Below are 19,732 nucleotides of genomic sequence, written 5' to 3' on the forward strand. Positions count from 1 at the left end.
ATCGGTGAAATAGCCAAACACCGCTTTTTAAAGCACATACTGTTCCGTGAGCTACAGCAGCGCAGGAGAAAACAGAGTTGAGTGTAAAATTCCTCCTCCGGGAGAGGACGGGAACAGCACATGGGCTCGTTTTGCTGGCTGCCACATTCATATTTCTGCCTGTTCGGTCTGTGTGTTCAGAGATAAAGCCGCCCGCCCGCCGTCGGCGTAACATATTCTAGCATAATCGTACCCGATCTCTTCAAAGATACAAAACACAAGATTGGATATTGGAGGAAAAACCTCCACTTGAAGTCCTTAATAGAATTTCCTCATATTGGGTCTGTTCCGACGTTATTACTTCAGTCTGAAATCTTTTCTGCTGATATTCCCTGAAAATACCCCCGAAATACGAGGGACTTCAACTTCTCCCCTTATCCGACAGTCTCTCTATACGGTCCTCCCATATATCATTATTTTCCAAAAGTCTTTTCTTCACCAAGAGAGAGATAAAGACGAGAAGCAGGTAAAATCGAAACCTATGGGATCGTCCTGTATATACCCACATAAAATAAAATAAAACCCCAAATTTATCATCTCTGGCATGTCCACAGTGTCCCAGGTCCTGTGATAAACACCGGAGGTGTTCTTGCTTCCAATTCTATGAGCCTGGCCTCCTTAAATTCCTTTTAAAAGAAGAGGAGCCCGAGGTTCAGAGAAATCCAACCCAAGGCCATGCAGATAACATGACGGAGCTGTCCTTGAAGCCCGGGGCCACACGTGTCCATCTGGTACCCATCAGGTCCAGAGCCTGGTGTCGCTAGCCTGCCACCTCCCTGCACCCACCACACACAGACTTCTGTGGCCACCATGGGACATGCTGCTGTGTACAGTCTGTGGTCTCAGCCCCCTGGATTCGAACTCCAGGTCCTCTGCTCTGTTGCTGGGCAACCTCACATGAGTTCATCAACATCTCTGTGTCTTAGTGTCCTCATCTATAAAATGGGGGAGTATTTGCTCCCCCCTGCAGGGACTCTCAGGAGGATTCAGGAGGACCTGGATGTAAAACACTTTGTTCTGGGCCTGACACATAGTGAGGGCTTTCCTGCTTTCAGATACCTGGGACCTCGTTCCTCGCTGGCTACTGCCGGGGTGTGTCTGAGAAGCCAGTTAGCTCTGGCTAAGATCGCCATAAGCCATTTAGCCCACCGGGGAACCAGACCTGCCTTCCGCCTCCCTCCCCTATGACCACCACACTGCACGGGCAGAAACCAGGGGGCCAGGAGGCTCCATTGCTCCCCGAAGGCCCTGGGCTGATGACGATCAGCTTCTCCAATCCCCTCTGTGCAGAGGCAACGTATTACAGGCGCATGGTCTCCTCGTGGAAGGCCACGGCCCCCTGCGCCAGGCTGACTGGGTAAGATTCTGGTCCTGCACATGGCGGGACTTGGTGCAAGGCAGCCACGGTGCCCTGGGCAGCTGCGGGGCCCACAGGAGCAGGGCTGTAAGGGCCTTGCACGTGACGCCGTGAGCAAATGCAGTCACATGAGGGGAGCTCCAACCGCAAAGGGAAACCCACAGTCCCTGTTTCATGAGGTCCCCACAGTGTCCCTCCCAGCAACACCCACCCTCCATTGGAGAGAAGGACCCCATGGCTCTGAGAGGCAACACATCCTGGGCCACACAGGGGCGGGCCCCGGATCCCATGGCCCCGCAGGACCTCCTTCCCCACCTGCACCCCACGGCCCTTCCCCACCTGGGGACCCCACAGCTGAGTCCCTACCTGGGTGTCCAGGTTCTGCACAGACAGGCCCAGGCGGTCCAGCTTCTGGTTGACGAAGTTCACGATGGCCTACCCGGGGGAGAGCAAGGACCGAAGCCCAGGGCTCAGGTTTGCCACCTTCCCGCTCGGGAGGGCACGGGAGGCCCCCAGCGTGGGATCCGAAGCACAAGAGGGGAGGCGGGGGCCTTGTTCCTTCCCCTTCCCGCCCCAGGACTCAGGGCGGACGGGCGGGAGGGCGACCGGGAGCTTTGATCTCTTGTACCTCTTTGACCGCGTTCACTTTCTCCGGGGCCAGTTGAAATAATTCATCAAAGACGTCCTCTGCAGGCAGAACCAATAAACACCTCATTACCATGCGGTTATCTTTGTGCCAAACCGGGGCCGTATTTCCATACAAGTTTCTCAGGGTCCCCAGTCCAGAGTGAGCTGTGGTTCTACCTCTGGCTTTTTTTTTTTTTTTTAAGATTTTATTATTTATTTGACAGAGAGAGCAAGAGAGGGAACACAAGCAGGGGGAGTGGGAGAGGGAGAAGCAGGTTTCCCGCTGAGCAGGGAGCCCGATGCGGGGCTCGATCCCAGGGCCCTGGGACCATGACCCGAGTTGAAGGCAGACGCTCAACCACTGAGCCACCCAGACGCCCCTATCTCTGGTTTCTTGAATTTAAAAAATGGGCCTGGGTCTGTCTGGGTCAGTGTTCCCCACTGCATGGCCCAGAGGGAACCACGTGCCCTCTCTGGGCCTTGGTGTCCTGTCTACAAAGCGTGGGTGTTATTGGCTACCAGGCAGGGTCGTTTGCAAAGAGGAGATCTGGGGCCACGTAACACTTGGCGCGGCGGCTGGGCACACACAGTAGGGCTTCACGACCGGGCCCCCTTTCTGCCGTGGACGCCACCCTGTCCTCCGGGAAGCTGCCCCCTCCTCCCAGTCCCCTGCTCCGCCCACAGGACCGCAGAGCGACCACAGGTGGCTGAGCAGGCCCACACGGACACTCGGCCCGTAGGTCTCCTCCCCAGCATTTCTGGATTGGCAGAATGAGGACGTCGAGCCCTGCATCGCGCAAAGGCCAGCACCCTCAGCAGCTGAGTCATGCCTGCGAGGCCCGGCAACAAAGGAGGCATCTTGGCAGCTCAGCAGCTCAGGCCCTGTCCCGCCTGAGACGCCCGAGTCCTCAGACGCACGCCCTTTTCCCACAAGCTGGCTTCCCTGTATTTCAGCCCACACGTCTCCCTGGGGGAGACCGTCCTCGCCCGGGCTGGCAGAAATCACCTCCAGGCTCTGCTACTCAGCAGCTGTACAACCCTGAGCGAGTCACTTCACCTCTCTGTGCCTCCGTTCCCTCGCTAGCAAAAGGGGAAAGGCAGCACCGGATAGCAGCGTCGCCTTTCGAGGGCACCCACAAACATGGTGGGAACCCCAGCGCTTCCCTCCAGGTCCCTTGGCCCGTGCTCCGGGGAACCGTGTCCCCAAAGGAGCCAGGAGATTAAAGGCAAGTGGGTGGCAGGTGACAGGAGCTCAGAACAGTGTGAGTGTGCTGGAAAGGGTGGTGAGGAGCTCCCGCTCTGCGTCCCTGCCCCTCACGGCACGATCCACCCTCATGCTGGCCCCTGACAAACTCCGATCCCGGAGCCACAGCTCCTGCCTCCGTCCTCATGCTGCCCTACACACACACACACACACACACACACACACACACACACACACACACCCCAGCCTCCCTAAAACTCCCCTCTCCTTCCCTCCCCTACGCATCCTCCCTCAGCCTGTTCCCAGAAGCCCCTCACGGGCCATTATTTCCACCTCTACAGGTGGGCTGCCCCTCATGGAACCCCCTGCCCAGACAGCCGTGTGTCCTAAGTGGGGAGGGCTTAGGAAGGAAGATCACGTTAGGAAGCAGGGATGATGGACAGACTGGTGGGTGGGTGAATAGTTAGAGGGGTTGGTGGGCGGGTGGGTAGATGGATGGACAGTTGGACGATGGGTGGACTGGTGGGGGGGTGGGTGAGCCATGGATGGGTAGATGGATACATTGGTGGGTGAATGGACAGATGAACAGTCGACCAGGCCAACTGACTGCAGAATGAATGAATGAGGGGCGCCTGGGTGGCTCAGTTGGTTAAGCAGCAGACTTCAGCTCAGGTCATGATCTCAGGGTCTTGGGATCAAGTCCCGCATCGGGCTCCCTGCTCAGCGGGGAGCCTGCTTCTCCCTCTGCCTGCCACTCCCCCTGCTTGTGCTCACTCTCTTTCTCTGACAAATAAATAAATAAAATCTTTTTAGAAAAGAATTTTTTGGCTATAGATGGTACAATGTCAGTATAAAAAAGAGGGCGCCTGGGTGGCTCAGTGGGTTAAAGCCTCTGTCTTCGGCTCAGGCCATGATCTCAGTGTCCTGGGATCGAGTCCCGCATAGGGCTCTCTGCTCAGCGGGGAGCCTGCTTCCCCACCCCCCTGCCTGCCTGTCTGCCTACTTGTGATCTCTTTCTCTCTGTCAAATAAATAAATAAAATCTTTTTTAAAATTAAAAAAAAAAGAAAAAAGAAAAACACCATACTGATTAAAACATATGGAAAAAATAAAAAATCCACGAGTTCTGGGGAAGCTGGGTGTCTCAGTGAGTTAAGCATCTGACTCTTGATTTTGGCTCAGGTCATGATCTCAGGGCCGTGATCTCAGGGTCATGATCTCAGGCTTGTGAGATTGAGCCCCAAACTGGGATCTGTACTGGGTGCAGAACCTGCTTAAGATTCTCTCTCCTCACTCTCTCTCTAAAAAAAAAAAAAGAAAGAAAAATAATCCACAAGTTCACATCAGTACCAAAAAGACAGAGAAAAGAAAATTAAAAGAAACAATTATTTTTAAAAAAATGATTGAAAGCAAGAGGGAATGGCCGGACCAATGCTGCTATGGATGGGTGAAGAGGTCTGTCTCAGAAGCCGCAGCCACGGTCCCAGACCAGCCACGATGAGGCCCCCACGGCGTGCTAAGCGCATCCACAAATTCTTTCAACTGTCATCACCAGCCCAAGAGGCGGGTGCCGTCATTAATCCCACTTCACAGATGAGAAAGCTGAGGCACAGACAGGCTAAGACCCTCGCCCACGTTCACCCAGCTGCTGAGAGGAAGCATCAGAGCCCAGGCCATCCGGGTGTAACCGCCCCATCGTCAGACTGCTGGGATTCTAAATCCCCCACGCAAGTGATATCAGGAGAGGAAAGACCCAGATCCGTGGACAGACTGACAGGCAGGAGGAGGGACAAATGGACCAGAAGAATCCTCGAGGTACACACAGCGGGGTGCAAAGGGGTGAGAACGCCCAGCAAAGCACCCCTTGTCGCCACGTCTGCATCCACACACAGCCGAGAGCAAAAGATCTCCTTAAGCTGCCATTGTACTCACTTGCGGGTTGGTCCTTGTCTGTGCTAAAGGGAGATTGTAGGGGGAGAAAGGCAAAGAAATGGTTAAAAAAAATACCGTCTTCAGACCTCGAGTTTCTTCCTATGCCAAGACTTGGCACGGGGAGGGCTGACTACAAAGCTGGCAGGCTCCTTCTTCCCTGGCGGCTTCATACGCAGGCGGGGAGGGCCCTGGGGCAGAGCAAAGGGCCGGAAAGAGGCCCGCACCTTCCCTGGAGGTTTCCGCACCGAGCTATGTCTGGGTTTTGTCATTTCTGTGGTTGTCATTGTAGTTGGGGTGGGAGGCATTACACGTGCCACCAGACACACAAATTATAAGTTTATTGCGGGCGCGTTTTTACCTATCCCCTGTGGGATCAGCACCCCGGTGAGATACCGACCCTTCCTAGCAGCCCCCCGGACGCCCCCCCCTCAAGCCAGGATTACCGCTGCTCTGGTCCCTCCCACCGTGCATGCGTTTGGCCTGTCCTGGGAGTTCATGTCCGTGAAATCACCCAGGACACCCTCTTCTGGGTCTGGCTTCTTTCACTCTGCATTTCTTGTTTTGAACGGTTTTCCTTTGTCTTTAGTTCAATTTTCCAGCCCCACCCTTTAGAAGCGATGTTCTGGGCCCAGAGCAGGCCCAGTGGTCCCAGGGGAGCCAACTGCCCCCCCACCCCGTGCCTATGGCCCCCAGCAGGGGACTGGGCCGTGCCGGGCAGAGCAGGCAGCCTCTAGCAAAGACCCGGAGCTCATCAGCATGAAACAAGGTGCCGGAGGGAGAGATGCCCCTGTGCACCCGAGACGCCAGGGGAGCCGTCACAGAGTTCCGAGCTCATAAAGGCACCGAGAAAGATGACTATAGGGTCACAAGTGGGGCAGGAATGTGATATCATGTACAGACGACACCTTCCCACTCAAGTTCCTGAAGCTTTGGCTTTGGAGAGGGAGCTGGGTCACTGCCACTGAGCAGCAGAGTGACTGGGAGGTCACTCAGCCTCACTGGGTCAGAGGGCAGCCCTGGGGAAGGTTAAATGGGCCTGTGTGTGCAACAGACCCCCTGGCACGAGGGGCCTCCTCCTGACCTTCGCCCTGCTTGGCACACATGCTTGGGTCACAGCGGACCCTGGCCATCAACTTGCTGTTGGTTTCAGTACCTCCCACTCCCCACAGGAGCCACGAGGGGGACCCCAGGGCTGGAGGGAGTCCACGTGGGGGAAGGCCCCCTTGCACACACTGCCTGTAACCTTCACGAGCGAGCTGGATTCCTTGGGGCTGCTCGGGCCACCACAGTCTTAATGGCTGGAGTGGGTCCCTGAGTTTTTTTCAGAGGAGCTGAGGCTCAATCCAGTGGGAGGTGACTTGTTGGAGGTCACACAGCTCGTATCCCACCGAGGGGGAGCCGAGCCCTGGTGGGGCTGCATGCCAAGCCTGTGAGCTACAGAGAACTGACTCCCCTACTCAGGCTCTGCGAGGATCAAACGGGTCCCAGGAGCTACACAGCCCACCCTGCCCATAGGGTGGGTCAGGCACTCAACAGACACTCAACAAATGTCAGTCCCACTCTCACCCCATGAGGCCCACTCTCAGACTGCCCCAGAAAGACCTGGCCAGTGTGGCCTGGGAGAGCTCTTACCTCTAGGAGGGCAGAGGGCGGGGCTTACTGGCAGAGCATTCTGCTCGCCCGGACAGACGGAAGGTAAACAGGTGGACAGCTGGCTGACATGGACACCCAAGGATGGAGCCTCCTGCCCCACACACAGTAGGTGCTTAATAAATGCTGGTGTTATGAGGGAGTGTTTGTGCACTTATCTCCAGGCACTGGGAGGCCGGAGGGGTTCAGACCGCTGCTATAATGCTAGAGTATCTTCCGCCGTGGATGATCCCCTCACCCATATCCAGCACGTGTGCACCAGGCGAGAGGGAACCAACATGGCATTGGGGTCCTCTGCCCCTAATTCTGGACTCCTCCTGGCCTGCAACGGCTATGATATGACCTCAGGACCAGGAGCCACAGCCCCTTTTCTAAGCCCAACTCTGCCTGTTTTGTTGGGTTGTGCAGAGGACGAAATGAGCTGGCAGTGTGGGCTTGCCTACAGCCCACAAGGCGCCATGCCCTGTGAGGCCCAGAGAGATGCAAGGCGCCCAGCAGGGCTGAGGGGACAGCATGGCCCTCTGGGGGCGGAGACAAAGCTAGAGAGGTATGAGGGCCCCTCCCACAAAGGTCAGGTAGATCAGACCCCAGCCCCAGGCCCCACTGCCCATTCCCAAAACAACATGACTTGGTCTCTGCTGTGGGTCCCAGTTCATCCCTCACCTGCAGTCAGTGAGCTGTTCCACTGACTTCTCTGACTTCAGACCACTTTTGGTGCTCTGAGAAAGAAAAAAGGGGAAGAAATTGAGTAATCCCAGAAAACTCAGGGACCCACTCCTGCCATGAAGACTGTAGTGGCCCAAGCAGCCCCAAAGAATCCAGCTCACTCTACCTCATCCCCTCCTTAGAGTGGTTCCTGGAAGCTCTCATCACTGTGGCCTGGCTCATCTGTCTTTCTTTCTTATGAGCCTTGAACCCCATGAGGATGAGAACAATGTCTGCCTTGTTCCCTAGGTATCCCCAGAGTCTCACCCAGTGCCTGTCTCACAGGGAGTCAATGAACATGAGTTGATCTGAATAATGAATGAATGATCCCAGATGGATGGGTGAATGGACAGATGAATGGATGGATGGATGGATGGATGAGTGGATGGATAGATGGATGGAGGGATGGATGGATGGATGGATGGTGGATGGATGGATGGTGGATGGGTGTGTGGATGGATGGATGGATGGATGGATGGTGGATGGATGGATGGTGGATGGGTGTGTGGATGGATGGATGGATGAGTGGATGGATGAATGGATAGTGGATGGATGGATGGATAGATGGATAGTGGATGGATGGATGGATGAGTGGATGGATGGATGGATGGATAGTGGATGGATGGGTGGATGGATGGTGGATGGATGGATAGATGGATGAATGGATAGATGGTGGATGGATGGATGGATAGACGGATGGATGGATGGATAGATGGATGGATGGAAGGATAGATGGAGGGATGGATGGATGGATGGTGGATGGGTGGGTGGATAGATGGATGGATGGATGGATGGATAGATGGATGGATGGATGGGTGGATGGATGGATGGATGGATGGGTGGATAGATGGATGGAGGGATGGATGGATGGTGGATGGGTGGGTGGATGGACAAATGGATGAGTGGATGGATGGATGGATAGACGGATGGATGGATGAATGGATGGATGGTGGATGGATGGATGGATGGATGGATGGATGGATAGACGGATGGATGGATGAATGGAGGGATGGTGGATGGATGGATGGATAGACGGATGGATGGATGAATGGAGGGATGGTGGATGGATGGATGGATAGACGGATGGATGGATAGATGGATGGAGGGATGGATGGATAGATGGATGGGTGGGTGGATGGATGGATGGATGACTGGATGGATGGATGGATGGATGAGTGGATGGATGGATGGATGAGTGGATGGATGGATAGGCAGATGGATGGGTGGATAGATGGATGGAGGGATGGATGGATGGTGGATGGGTGGGTGGATGGGTGGATGGATGAGTGGATGCATGGATGAATAGACGGAAGGATGGATGGATAGATGGATGGATGGATGGATAGATGGATGGAGGGATAGATGGATGGAGGGATGGATGGATTGTGGATGGGTGGGTGGATGGATGGATAGATGGATGGATGGATGGATGGATAGATGGATGGAGGGATGGATGGACAGTGGATGGATGGATGGATGGTGGATGGATGGATGGATGTTGGATGAATGGATGGATAGATGGATGGATGGATGGATAGATGGATGGAGGGATGGATGGATGGTGGATGGGTGGGTGGATGGGTGGATGGATGGTGGATGGGTGGGTGGATGGATGATGGATGGGTGGGTGGATGGATGGTGGATGGATGGACGGATGGTGGATGGATGGATGGACGGATGGATGGATGGGTGGGTGGATGGTGGATGGATGGATGGGTGGGTAGAAGTGTGGGTAGATGGGTGGGTGGACAGGTGGGTGCATGGATTGATGAAGGAGTGAATAAGAAAGTGAAGGAGTAAAGGAATAAAGTCCCCTCTGAGATGCAATTTAGTAGAGGATTTTAATCAATTGTTTTGAAAAAAGAATGATTTCACCTGAGTGAAAAGTAAGCTCCAAGACAGGAAGGGCCATTGCTCACCAGGTACTCAAAGTTGAGGGGGGTAGTGTGGTGCTCAAAGTCTGCCTGAGGGAGAAGCCGTGGTTCTGGGGACATGAACCTTAGTGCCAGCTGTGAGTGGACTAGAGCGAGGGGGCCCCGTGGGTGGAGAAACCTAAGAAGGCTCCCTTGCACGGTCACAGCCCTCCCTAGTGACCAAGAGACAACACTGCCGTGATGTAGGCCAAGGCTGTGAAGGCTCCCGAAAGGCCATGTGCAGATGACCACTTACGGCCCACGTGACACGGCTGCCATCAGCCAGGAGTTTCCTAACAGCCCCAGGCAGACGCTATCCGCTGAGCTAAGTGGGACCAGCCAACCCGCAGACCCACTTACAGGCCCCCTGGACTTGAGGTCTCCCACCCGCAGCTCCAGCCCAGCCCCCACGGCGGTCCTGGAGGGATGTGATCTCTCTCAAGGGAGGGTCAGGCCCCTCCCATGCCGCACCTCCCCAACCCAGGGTATGGGGATATGGACCCTACACACAGTGGTCCCCCAGGGCCCACTCTCGTACCTCCATGGTGATCACATCCACCTTGACGTTGGTTGGGAGGGCCAGATCAGGCTGGAAATGCTTGGCCAAGGCCACGAGCAGATGCAAGGTGGCCAGCAGGTCCTTGCTGAAGATGGCTGGGAGGGGTGGGGACACAGGTCAGAGCCGAGAAGCCGCCCAAAGCTGGGGCCATCTCCTTGCTGTCACAACCACCCTCTGAAGACCAAGGAGCTCTGTGTCCAGCCTTCTGGAAGGCAGAGGTCTGGAGACATTCATTCTGAACCCAAAGCTGTCACCCTTTGTCCTCATCAGCCTGCCCTGCGAATGCGGCCCATGCGTACAAGGCACCGCGCAGACGGGGCTTCAGACACAGTCCTGCCGACAGTTGTGAGCAACTCGATGCCCTCCAGTGGGGCCCTGGCTGGAGGAATTGCTGGATTCAGGTGAGTGTGACTTAATTCAGGGCCGACATTATGTACATCGGTCATTGAAAGTGAGTCTTTAAGCGCCATGGTCAAGGCAGTGGCATGAGACCCAACCAACACTGGGCTTGAAAACGGCTCCATCAATACCCCCAGCGCTGGAGAAGGTGCTGAACCCCTTTCAGCCTCAGTGTTCTCATCTGGAAAATGGGAGGGATGTGGCGCTCTGAATGGCGGGAACATCGTACTGAACTGCCAGCAGGCTGGGGGAGGGGACCTGGGTGCTGGGCTCATGCTCGTTTCTCACAAGCCAGCCCTGCAGGTGTGACTTAAATCAACTAATGAAAGAGACTGGTAGCACCCATCGGACAAGAGAAGTGGGGCTTGTGGTGCCTGGGACTCGAACGGGGGCTGCATCGTTGACCGCATTCTCGCCGCTCAACGGTGCGCTCGGTTGCTCAGGGTGCGGAGGGCTGTCGGCTCCCAGCAGGTGAACTACTGCACCCAGGAGGCCACGCTTCTGCTTCTTCCAAGCCCCCGGGGCGTCCCCATACCAGAGGCAGGTGCACACACACGCTGGGGCAACAGAGGCCACCGGTGCAAAGGGACCCAGGCGCCCCCGCGCCAGCCGAGGCCCCACTTACTTTCCACACTCCACTTGAGCTGCCGTTCCTCCGCCTGCAGGCTGCGGGCGATGGCCTCCAGCACCACCTCCAGCTTGCGCCTCTGGCTCGGGGCGGTCAGAGCTATCTCCTCCACCTCCAGCTTGATCCCGGTCAGCATCTCTACGGGCAGGAGAGAGCCGGAGAGCCAGGAAGGCGTCAGGGGAGAGGTGGAGGGCAGCAGAAGGAGGAGGGGGAGGACAGTGGGGGGAGGGGAGAAGGCACTGGGGGTCCCCCCCCCACCATTAGCTGTGTGACCTGAGCAAGCCCACACCCTCTGAGCTGCCCCCCACTGGCCCTTCCCCTTGACCACCCCGGTCCCCGCTCCCTGAGCCCTCTGCACGGCTCTGTGCACCTCCTTTCTGCAAGGCAGTGTGGCCCTGACTCCCCCGCCTTCTTCACTCCGAGACCTTGGACAAGCAACGAAGCCTCTGTTTCCTCGTCTGTAAAATGGGGACACTAACAGGATAGGGTTTTCTCTGAGGATTAACCGCACCTGCTCCATGGCAGGGGGAAGAGAATGGTGGGATCAGTCAGTAGCCAGCTACGAAGGGCTCCACGACCAACCAGTGCTGAGCCAGGCCCCAGGCTGGCAGAGGACCGGACTCAGGCCCACCCCCGCCCTCTGGGACCTCACAGCTTTGTGCAGAAGGCAGGTGTGTGGATCAAACCTGACACCTCAACAGCAGGGGGGAGGGTAATCGGGAGCAGGGCGGGGGGCCTGCCTGGGGCAGGAGGCAGCCCTGAGAGTGAAGGCGCCCTAGGGAGCACTAGGCGTTTCCAGATTGAGACACCTCCTCCCCGGGCAGGGGCCCAAGGCACCTCTACTCGCCCGGGTCATCTCACTGCTGGCCTGCCTTCTCCGGCAACAGGTGCAGCCCAAGGCCAGGGACCTGGGTTCTTTTGTTAAGCCCAGGAGCCCATAAACAGCAGGCACTCCACACATGATGTTCAGTGGGTGAGAAGCCCACCCATGGGGGCCTGGGCGGGCCAGGCTGGGGGGCCGCCCCCAGCCCTGGGGGCTACCACTTACGGAAAAGGTGGTGCAGGATGAGCCCATCGAATATGTCCTCCTCCAGGCTTCGGACCACAATGTGCTCGGGGAGGAGCTTGGTGTTGATCCACTCTACCAGCACCTGCAGACCCCAACAGGACAGCTGACCTGGGACCACTCCTCACCTGGTCCCCCACCTGGCTCGGGGCCAACCTTGGCCTGGAACGCCCTCCTCCCACCTGCCAACTCCTACCCATCCTTCAAAGCCAGGTCAAACGTCACCTCCTCCGGGAAGCCCTCCCTGCTCTCCCAGGCTGAGTGAGGGGCCTACTCTGGGCTCCCAGGGACCAGGGCATGGTGGGGTTGTCCTTTGTCCTGTGCAAGGAGTCCGTGCTGGGAAGTTACTGTCACAGGAACCTGTAACTGGGGAGGTGTCTGTGGGACCGGATAATTGGGAAGAGCTCTGAAAGCCCCTGACAGAAAAAGCCCAAACTGCCTTGAAAAGGTTGTGGGTAGAAATCTGGACATGAAGTAGGCAGTTCTGGTGCGAGCTCAGAAGGAGAGGAAAGACACGGTACTGGGAACAAAGAGGAGGCCCCGTGACAAGAGAGGCCAAGAGTGGAGTGGCCCGTCTACTCACCAAGGGACACCAAGGGTTGTCACAGACCTCTGATGGCGGAGAAAGGCCTGGGATGGGTTTCCCCCGAGAACCTCCAGGAGGAACCCCTTTTCCACCCCTTCACTTGGGACTTCCGGCCTCCAGGCTGGGAGACCATCAACCCCTTGTTTGAAGCACGTGGTTTCTGATACTTGATGGCAGCCCCAGGACACCGTCACGGGGGCTGTGGGTGTCCCACCCTATCCCCCTGACTTCTAGCTAGGGGGCACCCCCAATTCCCCTCTGTGGCTCTGCCCAGGCTCTACCCCACCCTACCTGGGCTCAACAGGCCAGAAGGGCAGGAAGCAGAGCGCTGTGCCTTTAAGGGAGCAGCGCCGGCTGCTCCAGAGCTGGTGAGGAAACTTCCAAGCTCCTCCACCTCCACACCTGTTCCCAGAGGGGCCCAGCAGGCTTCAGCTCCCACGGTGGCCACCCCTGCCCCTGTGGTCCCACCCTCCCCATCTCCCTTCCCCACTTGCTTTCCTTGTCTCCTGCTCTTAACCTCCCGACTCACTACTTGCACCCAAACCCTTGTCTCAGGATCAGCTCTTGGAGGGGCCCAAATTAAGACGTGTCAGCGCCCTGTCAGGTTTTCCAGAGGGACCGCGCAGGTCCTACCCTGGGTCCCAGTGCCTGATGGTGGGAAAGGTGGGATGGAGGGAGCTAGGGAACAGGAGGCAGAAAGGAAGGATGGGGATTGGCCACAATCTGGGAGTGGGAGGTGGTACAGGCCAGGAGGCCTCCCTGGAGGAGGCAACAGAATGGCCATGTGGAGACGGGAGAAGTAAGGCAGAGGAAAACGGAGAGCTGAGCTTGCCTATGCTCAGCTGGTCCAGCAGCCACAGCAGGAGACTCTGAGCCAAGGAGAGATAGGCAGACGCGGGTGACCCACACCCGTTTCTGCCCATTTTGCCAGCTCTCCGTGGCCTTGGACAGGTGAAAGGGCACAAGGTTTTGAGCCTGGGTCACATTCCAGCTCTGGTCGGCCACTGGCCAGCCATGTGTCCCCCACAGGTCAGGTGACCCTACTGAGCCTCACTATCCCCTCCAAGGATACAAAACAGCAGGTCCCTCTTGACCATCGTGGGGCTTATTGGGACTGTCTAGGTAAAGGCACACTGTCGGCGCTCCACGAAGGTTCTTTCGTGTGGTCTGTAGGCAAGCCTGCCAAGGACCTGCGGGATCCCCAACGGCTGGCCTGAGGCCAGACAGGGGATGGGTGGCCCGCTGTCCCCACTCCAAGAAGACGAGAAGACCACCTCCGAGGAGAGAGACCACAGGAAGCTGCCATACCTTTTGCAGTTCCTCAAATTTGGGATCCTGCCGGGAAGTGGGGGGCAGGTATTTCCTCTTTTCTCCTGGAAGCAAAGGAGAGCGTGACACCATGTGCGGACGCTGCGGGGGGCGGCAGCTCTCTCCCTGCAGCTCACTGAGGCAGGCACCTTGACTCGAGGCAAATTTGGTCCTCTTGCTTCACGCGTACACACACCCACGCACACGCGTGCACACACCCATCCACACACGCGCACACGCATGCACACACACACCCTGAGCATCAAACGTCCAGAGTGACTTGGATTCCCCAGACACGCCTCACCCTCCACACCCCCTTCCTTAGCCCACCTGCGCCCCCACCCCAAACGCATTTCCCGCTCATTTCCCTCCTGAGTACCCGCTCATCCTCGGGCACAATATTTATATTTTGGGGACATACTTGGCCTGAAAAACTATTTCTTGTTTGAAATTCAAATTTAACTCGGCCTCCTGTGTTTTATCTGGCAGTTCTACCCACTCCCTTAAGAAGACGCGGGGCGCACGCAAGCCCAGGGGCCGGGCACCAAGGGACTCCGAATGCGTCTGTCTGGCTCCCTGGTGTGGACAGGCACCGAGGCCGCCCCGGCTGACTCTCCGAGCCCCGGGACCCTGGCCGGCAGCTTCCTGACATTTTGGACTCACGGGACCCACACAGGTCAAAGACGAGAGGAAACTGTACAATCATCTAGTCTCAGGGAACATGGGGGAAACTGAGTCACCATGTGGGGAACTGCCTTATCCAAATTCACAAAATGAAACACCTCCATCTTCATAGGATGCAGCTGGAGACTTTTCCTAGACGTTCTGGAAACCTTCAAGGACTACCCAGCCCCGTGCCTCCTGACAAGAAGGAGGGAGACCTAACCCGCTGGGCACCGGCAGGCTCTGGACCCACGCCTGGGGAGTAGGCAGCTGGAAGGCTCTGGTGGCGTCCCCCCCACCCTTCCCGGAGCAGGCTTCCTGCCGCTCTGAGTCATCCCACGTTCCAGTTCTGCCTACTCGTGCTTCAAGGATTTCTAAATCAACTGTAAAACAAAAAACAAATATTTTTTCAAATCCCTAAGGCTTACCACTAACAGCAGTTTTTCTCCTGACACTTTCCAGCCTCACACCGTCTACAAACAGAAAGCCCTGGACAGCTGGACAGCTCAGGACGTCAGCTCTCGACACTGGCCAGGCTCCCCCCTCCCCCCCGCCCCTGGGGTCTCACTCACCGCCCCGGGGTCTCACTCACCGCCCCGCCTATCTCGAAGGGCTGTCTTCCGAGCACCTAGATCAAGTCACGATCTGCTCTTTGAATCATTTCACTCTCTCTCTCCGTCCTCATACTTATGTTTGAAAGGTGACATAAAGTCTAGAAAGTTCGCCTAAAGCCCCTGCTGAGCGGAACCTTTTGGAATAGCTTCCTATGTTGCTTCTTTCCTGTGACAGGGTGAGGACGGCCTGGGGCACCTGGCCTGTCCTTTCCGACTGTCCCCTGGGCGGGAGGTTCCGGGGGCGGCGGCCGCGAGCTCCCCCAGCTCAGAAAACAGACTTGAGCCACTACCCCATCCTCCGGCCACCCCCTTCACAGAGGGACCCAGGCACGTGAAGGAAGCGATCGGCAAGCCCCCATCCCGCGAGGCGTCCGGTGTCCACTGTCCACTACAGTACCGGAGTCACCTGCTACCTGCCACCTTCCTCTCTGGGCCTCAGTTTCCTTGTGGACGCCAAGGAGGCAAAAGCACCCACTCTCAGAGCAAAAAATGAGCCGTCTCTGGGACTAAATACAGAGCAGCCGCTGGAATCCCTCTTCAGCGTCACCACTGACATCGAGACGTGCGGTTATGAGGATACGGGGACGCCGGCCGAAGTTTCTGGAAGCAGGGGCAGGGGGCTGTCAGCGACGAAGCAGATGCATCGGCAGGGGCCCAGCAGAACCGGGTGCTCAGATGACGACTTGGAAAGCAAGGCAGCGCCCAGAGCTGCCTGTTTGGGTCCTGCTGTGCAGACCCTCACCGTCCCCGCCCTGGCCGGCCCCCCAGCCCCACGTGGGCACGGCACCTTGCGGGAGCTCCTCCTCCGCCGACGGGCCTGTCACCTTGGGGTTCTGCAGCAGGTTGTAGAGGGACTCCGACTCCATTTGCCCCTTGCTGGCCCTGGGGGCGTGGGGGATAGAGGGCATCAGGTCCGAGGAGCCCCACACTCCTTCTGTGAGTCATTTCTTCCCGACCCTGAGGCACAGGGAGAGAGGGTGGGGGCTGCCTAGGCAAGGGGACAGGCCCCCCGATGAGAAGTGGGCATGGGACCAATTCTTCCGGGTCCCTGAGCCCGAGGCAGGGGGCACAGCGTGAATGAGCGGACTGAGCTCGCCCGCCAATGTCATCTGACTCCTGTGCCGTCGGCGTACGCCTGGCTTGCAGAGGGCGGCCTGGCCCTGCCTCTCCAGGCCTCTCTGTGGTTTGGGGGTCTCATTGCTCCCACCAGCACGGGGGGACCCACATTCACAGGGTGGGTACTGCCCCCCTCTGCGTGTTCATTAAGGGCAGGGGGCCGGGCTCACCCCCTGCAGGATGGGGCCGGTCCAGAAGCCGCCCCTGACCTCCTTCCTGTTCCCCGGGGCTCACTTCCTCTCCTGCTCAGCCCACAGCATCTCCCCGCCCTTCGGCCTCTGCGTCTTCCCCAGTGTTTCAGGTCCCAAACAGACACTGAGGCCAGGGTGTCCGCCATCAGAATGGTGGCCAGCTCCAGCCCCCGGGGAGGCTCCCAAAGATGGGGACCTTCACAGGGGCTACAGCCTCCCCATCCCCCAAGCGGCCAGCTTGGAACTGCTGGTTCCATCCTGTCCTGAGAGGAGGATGGGGGAGAACACAGCCGTGGGGCCAGTCCTACCCCCTCAACTTCCCCAGCCTCCACCTGGACAGGATTCGTCCAAAGGATGCGGCCAGAGAAGAGGAAAGACCCTGGCCTGGGGGTTCAGCGGCCCAGCTTCCAGGCTCATTCTTGTCGTGACTTTGCACAAATCCCCTCCCTTTCTGGTCCTAAAAATCTTGACAAGATAGGGCCCAGCTCACCGAAGGCCGAGGAGTGGGCGTAGAGCTGGGATGGCCTCAAGCCGTTTCCCGCCCCGGGCAGCCCCTCCCTGCCCGGGGCCTCAGTTCCTTCATCTGAAACCGGGAGGCCTCTCTTCCCTGCCTGCTGGGTGAGGCTCAGGGGAGGCGGCAGGTGGGAAGGGAGGTCCCCGCCTGGCCACACAAGGGGATGGTACCCATCTGCCCCAGGAAGGAAGAATGGCTGCTGCTAAGCCTGGGGCCAGAGGGGCCCAGCCCGACTCCCTCCCTGTGCAGCCTCAGCAGAGGCAGTGCTCTCTGGGGTCCTTTCCACAAGCCCTCAGGAGCCCCCGCTGCGCTCTGGCTCCCAGGCATTACAGAGAGGCAGAAAGTCCTGAGCCGAGGGCTCCCATGAGCTCCGACGCCAGGACGACTCACCCGGCAGCCTCTTCCACACCAGGAGGCGAAGGTCTTGGAGCTCGTGATCACCGGCTTCCCAGTAAAAGCTAAGTCCCAGCCGTGGGGGGCTGGAGGGGCCGGGGGACGGCAGGGGCCACGCGCGCGGCTCACTTCCTCCAGGCCTGTGGCTTCCGCTGGGCCTGCCCGGCGGTGTCGGCACGGAGCTTCCTCCTCGCCGGGCCGCGGGGCCTGCTGCCTCCACGGCCCCACCGGAAAGCCCCGTGCCCGGAGCCCCGAACACCCAGCCACACCTGCCAGCCCTCAGATGCCTCACAGCCAGCTCAGATCTGCGATTTCTTCCCTCTCTCCCTCTTCCCTCCCCAGCACCCTACCCGAGCCAGTCCCTCCTGGCCTCTCCATCTCCAGCCAGCGCCAGCCGGCGGCTGAGGCCACAGACCACACATCCCCGCCACCAGCGAACCGTGAGCCCTGCCTCGAGCCATCCCGCAACCCCCGCCCCAGCCGGCCCCTCTCCCCCTCTCTCTCCGGCCGGGACCACATAGGAGCCTCCTTGTGTGACTCCCACAGCCAGTCCCTCACACCCCAACCCCTGCCCGGGATGCTCCCGACCCAGACCCCTCACCGATGGCATCCCACTATTCTTAAAATAAAATCAACTCCGCAGAGCCCAGCACGAGTCCTGATGGACCTGCCAGCTAGATCACTCCCATCCCTGAACCTCCCAGCCACGCTGACCACCTTTCTGCTTCCGGAATGCCTTACTGTCTCCTCTCCCTAGAAGCCCCTGCCCCAGCTTTTAAAGCGGCTAAGTCCTCATCCTTATTATCACCTTAAATGCCTCCTCCTTCAGGAAGCCTTCCTGAACTGCCTCATCTGAAAGAGGACATCTGCAGGATTCTTTACCACGGGTCTGAAGGGCTTCTGGGTCCCAGTCCCTAGAACAAGGCCTGATGCCAAGCAGACTTGATGGATGCTGCTGACTGCTGTCGCGTAGGGGACGACGTTCTTCCAGAGGAGAAGCGGGCTCGACGGATGAGTAAGAGTTCGCCCGCTACAGACGTGTGTGAATGTTCCAGGTGGAGGGAAGGGTGCGCGCCACAGTGTTACGGAGTTTGAGGAGAGGCCAGGACGGCAGGAGAGTCGGCGATCCGCTCAGACCCGAGCTGGGGTCCTGCACGCGAATTGTCCCGAGCCAGGATGGGAAACTGAATGTTCAGGGCAGCGGCGACCGTGCTGAGGGACCGGGACGCCAAGCACCCCCGTTTCTGCTGACAGATTGGGCCGGAAAGGGGCAGAGAAGGTGGGAAGCGGGAACAAGGGCGCTTGTTCCTGCGAGCAGGAAAACGGCGTCGTTCACAAGAACTTAAAAAACGACAGGAAGTATGACCGAGTTCTAAGAGCTTTCAGTCTCCCGGGGGCAGCCTGTGGGGCAGGTGCGGCTGCCTTCCCCGCTTACAGAGGACGACACAGACGGTCAGGGTTCCGTTTCTGCCATCCCGACGGCGCCGCGCGAGCCTGGGGTTCGTGGCGCGGCGGGGAGGGAACCCACTCGGCCTGGGGGGGGGGTGCGGCCGGCCGGGCGTGGCCCCGGGGGTCGGTGCGCTGCCAAGTCCCCGCAGAGAGGGCCCGTCTGAATGGGGAGGCTGAGGAGTGGTTAGTAAAGCAGAGTCGAGGCCGGTTTAAGAGAACCTGGAAGAGACGGTGCTGCCCCTGCCTCCTCGCCTGGCTTCTGCTGGGATTTGGCCGGTGGGAGGAGGCCCTGGCAGGAAGGGGAGGGGGGTGCGTGCGTGAGGTCAGGGTCTTTGTCGCCCCTCTGTGGGGCCACCGTGGGTTGGTGGGCCCCCCTCTGCCACAGCCCCCGGCTGGCGGCTGGCTCAGAGCTCCTGACCGGTTGTCCTCCCAGGGCTCTGCCCCGTCGGGCTTCAGGGTTGCAACAGCTCCCTCGTGCTGCCAGTCCCCCTCCCCTTCCTGCCAGGGCCTCCTGCCACCGGCCAAATCCCAGCAGAAGCCAGGCGAGGAGGCAGATCTTAAGGGAGCACGATGGATCTGCTGAGGGAAACCGGAGGGATCTTTCCACCGTGGGAAGTTCCGCCGTGGAAAGTGCGGGATAAGGGACCGGCCAGCAGTTGCACGGGCTTTGGACCAGGTGTCGCTCCGAAGCCAGGCCCTTCCCAGCAGCGGTCTGAGAGCCTCAGCATTTGAAGAGCACCGAGGCCTCGCTCCGCAGGTCAGCGGTACTAGAATAGTGACAATTTTAATGCTGCGTCGAGGGAAGTTCGAGGCCCCTGAA

The 19,732-nt window shown here is 58.4% G+C and overlaps 2 protein-coding genes across 2 annotated transcripts in view; one reads left to right on the top strand and one right to left on the bottom strand.

Moving 5' to 3' along the window:
* The window catches only part of PARVG (parvin gamma), a 26,606-nt gene extending 8,832 nt beyond the window's left edge, over window positions 1-17,774 (bottom strand). The window contains exons 1-10 of the mRNA XM_046013701.1: window positions 17,461-17,774; window positions 16,037-16,131; window positions 13,973-14,037; window positions 12,061-12,163; window positions 11,010-11,150; window positions 9,965-10,080; window positions 7,472-7,527; window positions 5,159-5,181; window positions 2,025-2,083; window positions 1,763-1,831 (exon numbers count right to left, since the gene is read on the bottom strand). Coding sequence (XP_045869657.1) covers window positions 1,763-1,831; window positions 2,025-2,083; window positions 5,159-5,181; window positions 7,472-7,527; window positions 9,965-10,080; window positions 11,010-11,150; window positions 12,061-12,163; window positions 13,973-14,037; window positions 16,037-16,115 — 711 coding nt within the window. The 5' untranslated portion in view covers window positions 16,116-16,131; window positions 17,461-17,774. The remainder of the gene's footprint in view (window positions 1-1,762; window positions 1,832-2,024; window positions 2,084-5,158; window positions 5,182-7,471; window positions 7,528-9,964; window positions 10,081-11,009; window positions 11,151-12,060; window positions 12,164-13,972; window positions 14,038-16,036; window positions 16,132-17,460) is intronic.
* Window positions 16,546-18,867, top strand: LOC123946292 (translation initiation factor IF-2-like). Its single transcript, XM_046011767.1, has 3 exons — window positions 16,546-16,666; window positions 17,451-17,903; window positions 18,293-18,867. The coding sequence occupies exons 1-3, from the start codon at window positions 16,546-16,548 to the stop codon at window positions 18,379-18,381; spliced, it is 663 nt and encodes a 220-aa protein (XP_045867723.1). The 3' UTR covers window positions 18,382-18,867.
* The last annotated feature ends 865 nt before the right edge of the window (window positions 18,868-19,732 follow it).

The sequence above is a fragment of the Meles meles genome, chromosome 7, assembly GCF_922984935.1.
Source record: "Meles meles chromosome 7, mMelMel3.1 paternal haplotype, whole genome shotgun sequence".
In the NCBI taxonomy this organism is placed as follows: Eukaryota; Metazoa; Chordata; class Mammalia; order Carnivora; family Mustelidae; genus Meles; species Meles meles.